This window comes from Sinocyclocheilus anshuiensis, unplaced genomic scaffold (assembly GCF_001515605.1).
Source record: "Sinocyclocheilus anshuiensis isolate Anshui unplaced genomic scaffold, SAMN03320099.WGS_v1.1 scaffold914, whole genome shotgun sequence".
Lineage (NCBI taxonomy): Eukaryota > Metazoa > Chordata > Actinopteri > Cypriniformes > Cyprinidae > Sinocyclocheilus > Sinocyclocheilus anshuiensis.
The window spans coordinates 3361333-3371707 of record NW_015539870.1 but is presented as its reverse complement, the minus strand read 5'-3'; the positions used below and the strand labels follow the sequence as shown (position 1 = coordinate 3371707).

General features: G+C 36.0%; 1 protein-coding gene across 1 annotated transcript in view; it reads left to right on the top strand.

The window, feature by feature from the left end:
* LOC107685128 (roquin-2-like) overlaps positions 1 to 10375 on the top strand; it is a 39447-nt gene that overhangs the window by 21079 nt on the left and 7993 nt on the right. Inside the window, exons 9-14 of the mRNA XM_016481637.1 lie at positions 2759 to 2871; positions 3161 to 3397; positions 6433 to 6599; positions 6676 to 7052; positions 8292 to 8426; positions 8834 to 8986. Coding sequence (XP_016337123.1) covers positions 2759 to 2871; positions 3161 to 3397; positions 6433 to 6599; positions 6676 to 7052; positions 8292 to 8426; positions 8834 to 8986 — 1182 coding nt within the window. The remainder of the gene's footprint in view (positions 1 to 2758; positions 2872 to 3160; positions 3398 to 6432; positions 6600 to 6675; positions 7053 to 8291; positions 8427 to 8833; positions 8987 to 10375) is intronic.

The window sequence follows — 10375 nt, the reverse complement described above, 5'->3', positions numbered from 1 at the left end:
ATTGAACTGTTTTCAATAGCGATAATGGTAAACAATGTTTCTTGAGCAGCAAATTATATTAAATCGTATCAGAATGATTTCTGAAGGATCATGTGACACTGAAGACTGGAGTAATGATGCTGAAAATTCAGCTTTACATCACAGAAATAATATTAATTTTACAATATATTGACATAGAAAATGGAATTGACATTGAAAATTTTAAATTGTTAAAATATTTTATAAAATTACTGTTTTTACTGTATTTTTTGTCAAATAAATGCAGCCTTGGTGAGCTTAAGAGACTTCTTTCCAAATTTAAAAAAAAAAAAAAAATTATTCCAAACTTTTGACCAGTAGTGTAAAATATAGTAAAGCAATTATGTATAGATTTTTGTTGAATGTGTTTGGCATTTTTGTCTCTCCTACAAATCTGAATGCATTCGTCCTTTCCACCCCATCGCCACAGCTTCAATCCCAAGAATCCTTTGCAAAGAGCGTGCAGGAGCTCACCATAATCCTGCAGAGAACAGGAGACCCAGCCAACCTCAACAGCCTCAGAGCTCCTCTCGAGCGGCTAGCCGGCATCGACCACAACCCTGGTGAGGATGCGCACTCACACTTCCACAGAGATGCAAACGCCAGCAGATTACATAGCAATAACCTGTGTGTGTGTGTGTGTGTGTGTGTGTGTTTAGATGCGGCCTCTCCATCCTGGACAGAGCTGGAGAGTGTGTTATTGGCTGTAAAGGTTGTTGTCCACGGGCTGGTGGAATTCATCCAAAACTTCTGCAAAAAGAGCAATGAAAGCCCCCAGGTACAGCATGAGCTCTCTCTGCACTGTTTCCAATTCACGTCACTTTAAGTACAGCTGCCCGAAACATTTAAAAAAATGTCCATTTTATCAGCAAAAGTCAAACAATGAATGATGTTCTGACACTGTTTAATATTGTTTTTGGCAGATATACCTGTCATTCAACTGTCTTCTTCTGAGGCCCTGTCCACACGAACGCGGTTATTTTTAAAACCGCAGCTTTTTCTACTCGGTTTGGCCGTTCGTCCACACGCAAATGCAGCACCAGTTCACTGAAACCGAACATTTTTGAAAACGCCTGCCAGGGTGAAGATTTTCAAAAACTGTGCAGTGTTATCGTGTAGATAGCGAAACCGGAGTTTTTGGCTTGTGACGTCGGAGCCTGCGCTGTTATCTCCGCCTACTGGAGCCTTTTTCAGGCTTCTGATTGGCCAACATGGCTTTACGGTTGAGATTATATCGCCACCTGTTGGTTTGGCATGCTCTTGACAGTGCTTCATAGCATGCGTTTGCGTTTTCATGTGGACGGAGATTTTTTTTAAAACGGAAGAAGGAAAAACTCTAAATTTTTAAAAATACCCGTGTAAGTGTGGACATGGCCTGATAGTTGAAAGTGTCACGTCATTTTCACTTTTCACTTTAATATATCGTTAAGTTATAGCACAAAAAAGTTTGAACGATCATCAGAGGGTTGGTTAAAAAATAGAGTGAAGCTTACCAAAATGTAATCTTGTGTTATATAATTGCCCAATCTATGTTTTTTTGCCGAAAGACATAAAAAAAGCAGATTTTTTTTTTAAAGAACTTGTCATCTAATGTTATGTCTAAAGTAATCCAGTGTTCTTCTAATGTCAATCGATACATTTAAATATATAATTAAACATATTCACAATATATATTTAATAACATATTTAATAATAATAATACATAATATTTATATAATTAATTTATATAATTTGTAAATATAATTTTTTATATAATTAAAAGATTTCTAATATATATATATATATATATATATATATAGGTGTGTGTGTGTGTGTTTTGAAAAAACGTCTCTTATAAATTGATCAAAAATACAATAAAAACATAATATTGTGAAATATTATTACAATTTAAAATAACTGTTTTCTATTTAAATGTATTTTAAAATGTAATTTATTCCTGTGATGCAAAAGCTGAATTTTTCAGCATCATTACTCCAGTCTTCAGTGTCACATGATCCTTCAGAAATCAAGAAACATTTCTTATTTATTTCGTATTCTTATTATGAATGGTGAAAACAGTTGTGCTGCTCTGATAAATAGAAAGAGAAAAAGAACAGAACTGTATTTATTTGAAATAGAAATGTTTTGTCACATCATAAATGTCTTTACTGTCACTTTTGATCAATTTAATGTCTCCTTGTTGAAAAAAAGTATTAATTTATGAAAAAAAAACCTTATAGACCCCTAACCTTTTAACTGTAGTGTATATAATATTGTATGTATTATTTATTTATAATTAATTGAATTATCTTGTTTCAAAAATACTTTCATTATTGATGTATTATTTAATGTATATTTAAATAAATCTTCTAATTATATGTAAAAAAAAAAAGTTTTTTTTAACATTAAATTATTATACACGGTTTGGTGTACAAACATAATAATCATATAATTTGAAAACAGAGATTTTCCCTTAGAGCATAAAGCTCTGATATATTTAGAATGTGTGTAGAAATAAATAGATTTCTTGGTGAAAACAACTTCAAATGATATAGCAGGTCACAAGTAATCACAGACACATTAATTGAATAGCTCTGCACTCATACTGTATGTCAATTATTGACTCAGTTGTATCTATTTTTGTTTCTCCCAAGGAATTTTGACACTCAAGTTTCCTAAACTATGAAAGGGCAACCTATAACCAGATTATTTATTCATCATTCTGAAACAGTCTGAAATGTATTCTGTTCTCCTTTTTCAGGCTCAACCCAACAGCAAGTACAAGACGAGTATGTGCAGGGACTTACGGCAGCAGGGCGGCTGCCCAAGAGGGGCCAGTTGCACTTTTGCCCACACGCAGGAGGAGCTCGAGAAGTGAGAACACACTCTCTTTCACACACATACACACAATCTTGATGACCATAACCAGCCAGTCTCGTGCTGTAATGCACAAAAGAGCACTGGCACACACGCACCTCTCCGCCTTCCCACGTCTCCTGTTCCTCATTCTTATTCAAGCTCATCCACGCGATCCCACCAACACAACAGCACACTTTACAGAACACTGGCATGACTGTGCCAGGATCTGCCGTACCTCCCTCCCGTCACCCCATTTCCTCCCCTCCTCTCTTATGTTCTCTCCACATCTTTCTGTCTCTTTCAGGCACAGAATGAGGAATAGGAAACCCAGCGGGGCGGTGAGGCCCTTCCCATCAGTTCCAGCGGTTATGCCCAAAACTAGCACCAAAGGAGCAGTCCCAGGGTCAGAGGTGAAGAACCACGAGAAAGACGTCGCAGAGGATGCGTCTCCTACTCAGCTCATCCCAAGAGGAGGAGACCACCAGGAGGACAAAACTCTCCCCAATAGTGCTAATGGACTGCCTGCTGCCAGCCTAGAACAGTAAGTGTGTTTCACTATTACTGAAGCTCAGACTTACAGATTTGAATAAACTCTGAATATTCAACTTCGGTGAATAACTCCTGCAGCGTTTGTGCCAGAGACATGAATGATGCCTCAAATCATGTGGCTTGTTGAGGAGACATGTGTATTGCTCTTCAAAGGGCTTGGACTTGCGATTGTCAAGGATACAAATTTGTTGCTTTCCTGCAAAAATCAGATAACGGTTTCGTTTCAATTGCAAAATAGGGCTTGTGAATGCAAACATTTGAATGCGAAGATATTAAGACAACCAAATATATTACTATTGTAATTTTACTGTTGTTCTGTAAAATTCTTCTTCTTATTTTTCTTCTTCTTCTTATAAATACTCATTTTTTATTTTATGGGACAATAGTATTTTGCTCTAGTAATGTATTTGAAGAGTTTGGTTCCAAAACGCGATAAATGCCATTTAAAAAAAAAATTGAGTTTCCGCCAAAACCAGTATTGTGTCTGGTCGGTATTGAAAAGTTCATTTTTAATTTTACGCAAAATGCGATATCCGCCGAATTATTCTGTCATGTTTTCTCCCTTTCTTTCCAAACCGCAACAAACACCAGTCTCCCTTCTCTGCAGAATGCGATATATCCGCTCAACCAATCACAGCGCACCATTCCACGCACTGTAGACAGTAATGGCGGCGCTTTGAATACACCTGGCATCCTAGTTTTCCTCTTTTATTTTGTACTTTGTATAAAATTTTATAATAAATCTTTGAAAATCAAAATCTGGATTTGAATTTTGAATGTTATTACAACCTAAAGATGCTATGTTAAAGTTTGAAACAGAAAATAGTGGTTTTCATCTTGCCACTTTCTTGGTAAAGAAAACACATTTTTACTCAAATTAATCAAAATGGATTTATAGCGTTTTGGAAACAAACTCTTAATTTCTTTATTTATGTATAAATAAAATAATAAAAATATAATTAACTGTAATAATGATAATGATAATAATAATAATAATTATTATTGTTAATGTATACATATATTTCTTTATTGTAATTTTTTTTCATTTTGTAATTGAAATGATTTTATAACTGAAATGGATTGTAAGCCATAAAAACAACAGTGTGAATGTGGCCTAAAACAACTGAAGTATATAACTGTTTTTAAAAAAGTGTATAGGGTCTAGGGTGAATTTTTCCTTTATCCTCATGCTAAAATGGACTGTAAATAAAGCTGATAAATTAATAATTTAATGAGGGGTTTGCATCCATGATGAGTTCGCATGCCTGTATTGTATATATATATATATATATATATATATTAGTGCTGTCAATCGATTAAAACAAAATTATTCGCAGTTAATCCCACCTAACATTAAAATGTTTAAATATACTTTTATATTGCAATCATTTCACATTCAATCTTCAAATGAATGTAGAAACAACATAAAGTCAGTATATTTTTAATATTTGTTTAATGGCATCTTTTGATGTCTCTACTGAAGTTGTTTTTTTTTCTTCTAATATTTAACAATTAACTATAGCCATTCAACATTACAGTATAATTGAGAGCTATTAATTGTGGAGTGACTAGAAGTATAGTAAATTAACATTTATTATACTTAAAAAAATAACATAATTTAAGTGAACTTAACAAAAACAACTTTACACATGTAAGATTAAGTCCATGAAGAAAGTGATTGCATTATTGTTTTATTAGTGTTTTTTGCACAAGTTGAGGGAAGATTACTGCTGCAGAAATTTACGGTATGATTGTCATCAACACAAATTACAGAAGAAAACAATTACACATGGGCCTGTTATTTAATTGAATGTGTTAACGTGCGAACAGTGAAAAACATTAATACAATTTTATTAATAAAAAAAGATTAAGTAAAATTCTTAAGATTATATAAAAATGTAATCAACTGACAGCCTTAATTTTTTTTTCAATTAGAAATATGAATGTGCCATTTCTTTGTAAGATTCTTTAAATTAGATGCCTTTGCCGACCTTTGGTTCTTATGGAAATTCTTATTGTTTCTTATTTTTCTTCCAGAATTCCCCTCAGTCGGAGCCAGTCCTCTGTGGATTGTAAGCCATAAAAACAACAGTGTGAATGTGGCCTAAAACAACTGAAGTATATAACTGTTTTTAAAAAAGTGTATAGGGTCTAGGGTGAATTTTTCCTTTATCCTCATGCTAAAATGGACTGTAAATAAAGCTGATAAATTAATAATTTAATGAGGGGTTTGCATCCATGATGAGTTCGCATGCCTGTATTGTATATATATATATATATATATATATATTAGTGCTGTCAATCGATTAAAACAAAATTATTCGCAGTTAATCCCACCTAACATTAAAATGTTTAAATATACTTTTATATTGCAATCATTTCACATTCAATCTTCAAATGAATGTAGAAACAACATAAAGTCAGTATATTTTTAATATTTGTTTAATGGCATCTTTTGATGTCTCTACTGAAGTTGTTTTTTTTTCTTCTAATATTTAACAATTAACTATAGCCATTCAACATTACAGTATAATTGAGAGCTATTAATTGTGGAGTGACTAGAAGTATAATAAATTAACATTTATTATACTTAAAAAAATAACATAATTTAAGTGAACTTAACAAAAACAACTTTACACATGTAAGATTAAGTCCATGAAGAAAGTGATTGCATTATTGTTTTATTAGTGTTTTTTGCACAAGTTGAGGGAAGATTACTGCTGCAGAAATTTACGGTATGATTGTCATCAACACAAATTACAGAAGAAAACAATTACACATGGGCCTGTTATTTAATTGAATGTGTTAACGTGCGAACAGTGAAAAACATTAATACAATTTTATTAATAAAAAAAGATTAAGTAAAATTCTTAAGATTATATAAAAATGTAATCAACTGACAGCCTTAATTTTTTTTTCAATTAGAAATATGAATGTGCCATTTCTTTGTAAGATTCTTTAAATTAGATGCCTTTGCCCACCTTTGGTTCTTATGGAAATTCTTATTGTTTCTTATTTTTCTTCCAGAATTCCCATCAGTCGGAGCCAGTCCTCTGCGATAGCTTCGGGATTGTGTACAGAGGACGACTGTGGTCTCCTCAAACATGGGCCTGTCCTCACGAGAGCTCATCCTAAGATTTACTACTCTCAGGACCAGAGACCATATGACCTGTCACCCTACCACCAACCTGCCTGTAAGTGTCATATCCTGAATCGCTCTCTTGTGGCATGTAATCTTCTATTACACTCACTCTGATCTGTTTTCCACAGTTCCTCCTCACAAGTCATGCACCGCTCGTTTCCATCGTTCCAGCAACGTGCCCGAATCCATGTTACCCCCTTCAGTGGGCCCTCTATACCCAGATCAGCACCCCTCTATTCCTCCTGCAGACAGATTAGGCCCCGCCCCATATGGGTCACCCTCGACCTACACCTCTATGTCCCACGCACATGGCATGTACACCCCAGTCTACGACAGTAGGCGCATGTGGAGGCCGCCGCTGTATCCCAGGGATGGCGGGAGGAGTAACTCTCTCCCTCCGGAGGTTTTTCATTCCACCGTCTACCAGCCGCCCCTCCGGGAGCGCTTCAACTCGCTGGACAGCCCCTACTGCAGCACAGCGGAGCAGAGAGCGGCAATGCACAGGGCAGGTTTTATTATCTCATGTCTTACAGGCTCATTCATATTTGAAGAAAGTGTCAGTTGAAAATTCTCTTCCATAGTAATTTGTGCTGTAACCAGTGGCGACTGTCAACAGCATTTTTTTTTTACAGTCCTTTGGTTTCTGTTGTGCTAGGAAGGCCATTGGTCCAAAATCTCTTCATATAGCTTAAATATCAGTATACAACAATTAGGGATGCATGATGAATCTGTCTATTTTAGAGATTTTTTTATTTCAGTATTTTGTTGATAGTGGATGTAATTTATTTTACTATTATCTATGTACTGTAACAGTATTTATCAATGTTTTGAATTAGCTTTTATTTTTATTTTCTTAAAGGGATAGTTTACCCAAAAATGAAAATTCTGTCATTAATTACTCACCCTCATGTCGTTCCAAACCCATAAGACCTTCATTCATCTTTGGAACACAAATTAAGATATATTTGTTGAAATCCGAGAGCTTTCTGACCCTGAATAGACAGCAATGCAACTGAAACGCTCCCAGGCTCAGAAAAGTAGCAAGGACAATGTTAAAATAATCCATGTGACATCAGTGGTTCAACCGTGATATTATGAAGCTACAAGAATACTTTTTGTGCACAAAGAAAACAAAAATAATGACTTTATTCAACAATTTCTTCTCTTCCGTGTCAGACTTCTACGCGCATTCACGACAGTAAAACGATGTATGCGTGTGTGCATTCCTCTGCTTGTAAACAAACCACAGCTCATCCGGGTTCTCCGACAGAATTCCGGCTCTTGCGTCAGCAGAAGCACACGCATCCGTCGTGGTACTGTCGTGAACATGTGGAGAAGTCTGACACGGTTCTGTTGCTTTGTGCAGAATTCCCTGTGTAAATTGATATGGAAACTTGGGCCTGGTTACATGTAAATGTATGTCTTTTTATTTATGTAAATTTATTAGGCTTAAAGGTGAAGTGTGTCATTTCTTTGCCACTAGTGGCTACAAATGGAATTGCAGTTTGCGTGTTTGTCCAGCCACACAACATTGTCTCAGTCAAAGGCATGAGTTTGCTTGTGTCTACCTTGTATCCGAGGAATGAAAGACGGGAATATTTGAAACTTGTTTTTAAAAAGTCATTATTTTCACACTGCTGTTGCTCAGAAATCACATTCTTCACTTTTAAAAGTAAAATAGGTGACTAAGCTGTTTCATCATGAGAATGGAGAAGATAAAAAACATTTTCCGTCTTTTGTATAGGATGCGTACAACCGTGTTCCTCTTGGCTATGAGGAACTCTATCGCCACAAACAGGAACAGTGGGTACATCACCACAGCAACATGAACAGGCCCTCCCAGTCCTCCCCAGTCTTCACTGTGGATGTGTGTCCAGAGGTACGGCCCACCGATATGGTGTTTTTAGAGGTGTGTGTCATGGGAAAACTACACCACATGTCTGCACCGTGCTAAAGTGGCGTTAAATCAGATTTGTTATTTCTTCAATTAATAACTTTGGCACCGAAGCTGCAGTCACCCTTCTGAGGTGTGTTAAGCTATTTTATGTGGGTCTGTTGCTCAGCAACTGATAAATCCAAAGCAAGAAGCAGTTCTGTCCTGAAAATTGTGTGTGTGCGCACAAGCGCTTTGAAACGCATGAACTCTCAGAGAAAGATTTGGCACCACGGAGGCTGAGTCACTTTATATTGTTTCTTTCCACCCCCATTTATTTGAATCTGGCAGCCTGTTGCACACGGGTGGGTGTGAGATCGAATGTTGTCATCTCACTCTTTCTCCTCCTTTAGCATCCTGAGGGTGTAGTTGGTGGGCGTATGACTTGTAAGTGTCATGGTGGAGAAGAGAGCCTTGCCCACTATTCACCCTGGTCGTGCAGCACCATCAGCCCATTTGAGTCAGAGCCCCACCATTTGTCAACCCACTCCTGTTCCAAACAGCTAGTAAGTGGTCGCATCACAATTGCACTCATTTACTTTTATAACGGCTTACTCAATAACACATTTCTATTGAATCCTTCAAAGGGCGTCAAAATGAATATGAAACAGGTGCAAGGGGATTCACTTCAGATCACCTTTACACTTATACACTAATACACATTGATATAAATATTATTCTTTAACAGACTGATTGATTCTCTCAAACTGTGGAGTCACTTCAGATCAGATTTACATTGAAATACTTTTAAATGTGCTTATTCTTAAAGCTGCAGTCTGTAGTTTTGCCTCTTTGTCGCCATCTCTGTTTGAAAACCTGCAATTGCAGCTGTGTGCGGAATTATCTTCCTTGCCTGAGTTGTGAGTAGGCGCGGCTCCAGCGCGGATTAATCTAATGTTCTGAAGAGTATGTGTGTGTGGCAGTCAGTCACCGCACCGGTGTGGATATTTACTGTACTTCGCAATCACAGATTCTAGCCTACGTCTTGGAATATATGACCCAAATAAGAATTTTCACCGTATATTGTCATCTGAACAAGTAAGTAACAAGTCTGCCACGTTTGTTCTGACCAACTGAGGAAAAAAAGCATTACAATAAATCGCGTTACCAATGGTGATTTAATCTAAAGATCTGTTAGCTCATATCACATCAAACTAGGCTTGTGCCGGTATTCAGTAATGCGGTATATCACGGTAATGAATATGCACGATATTGTTATTGTGGGCACTTCTAAATACCGTGAATAATTATATATTATAAATTATTCAGAATTTTGAATGCATTTTAAGAATACTTTTCCCATCAACTGGTCAAAATGCACAACACCGCTGTATGCTGCGTGAAAGACGCCTGCGCACTCTGATGTAAACAAGCGGACGAGAAGCACATGGCGGAACATGTGAGAGACGCTCTGGATGAAAACGCACTTTCACTCTCTGACAGCAGATGGCGCTAAACTGCAGAAATAATAATAATAATAATAATAATGATAATACCATATACCGTGATAAAAGCATTAGCAATTAATCGCAACATGAAAATTTGATACCGGCATATCCGATGACATATCCCTACATCAAACCATGCAAATTATTATTATTGTTATACTTTATTCTCAAATTATTAATGTTAACAACATTGCGTGATGAGTATAGTGTGTATTAGTGTGTAGATTTCAATTTCTGGACAGTCTAATCTCTAATTGTCATACCATTCGAATTTCATATTAAGAAATTATTTTACCCAAAAGGCAAATATGATACCTTCGAACTGGTTGTCTTTAAAATACAAATATTGTGTAATCCCAGGCTATCTGTAATCATAAGCACATTTAAAACTGGAATATAATTTAATTTCATTCACATGTGTTTCATAAACACATACTCCTTTCTGGA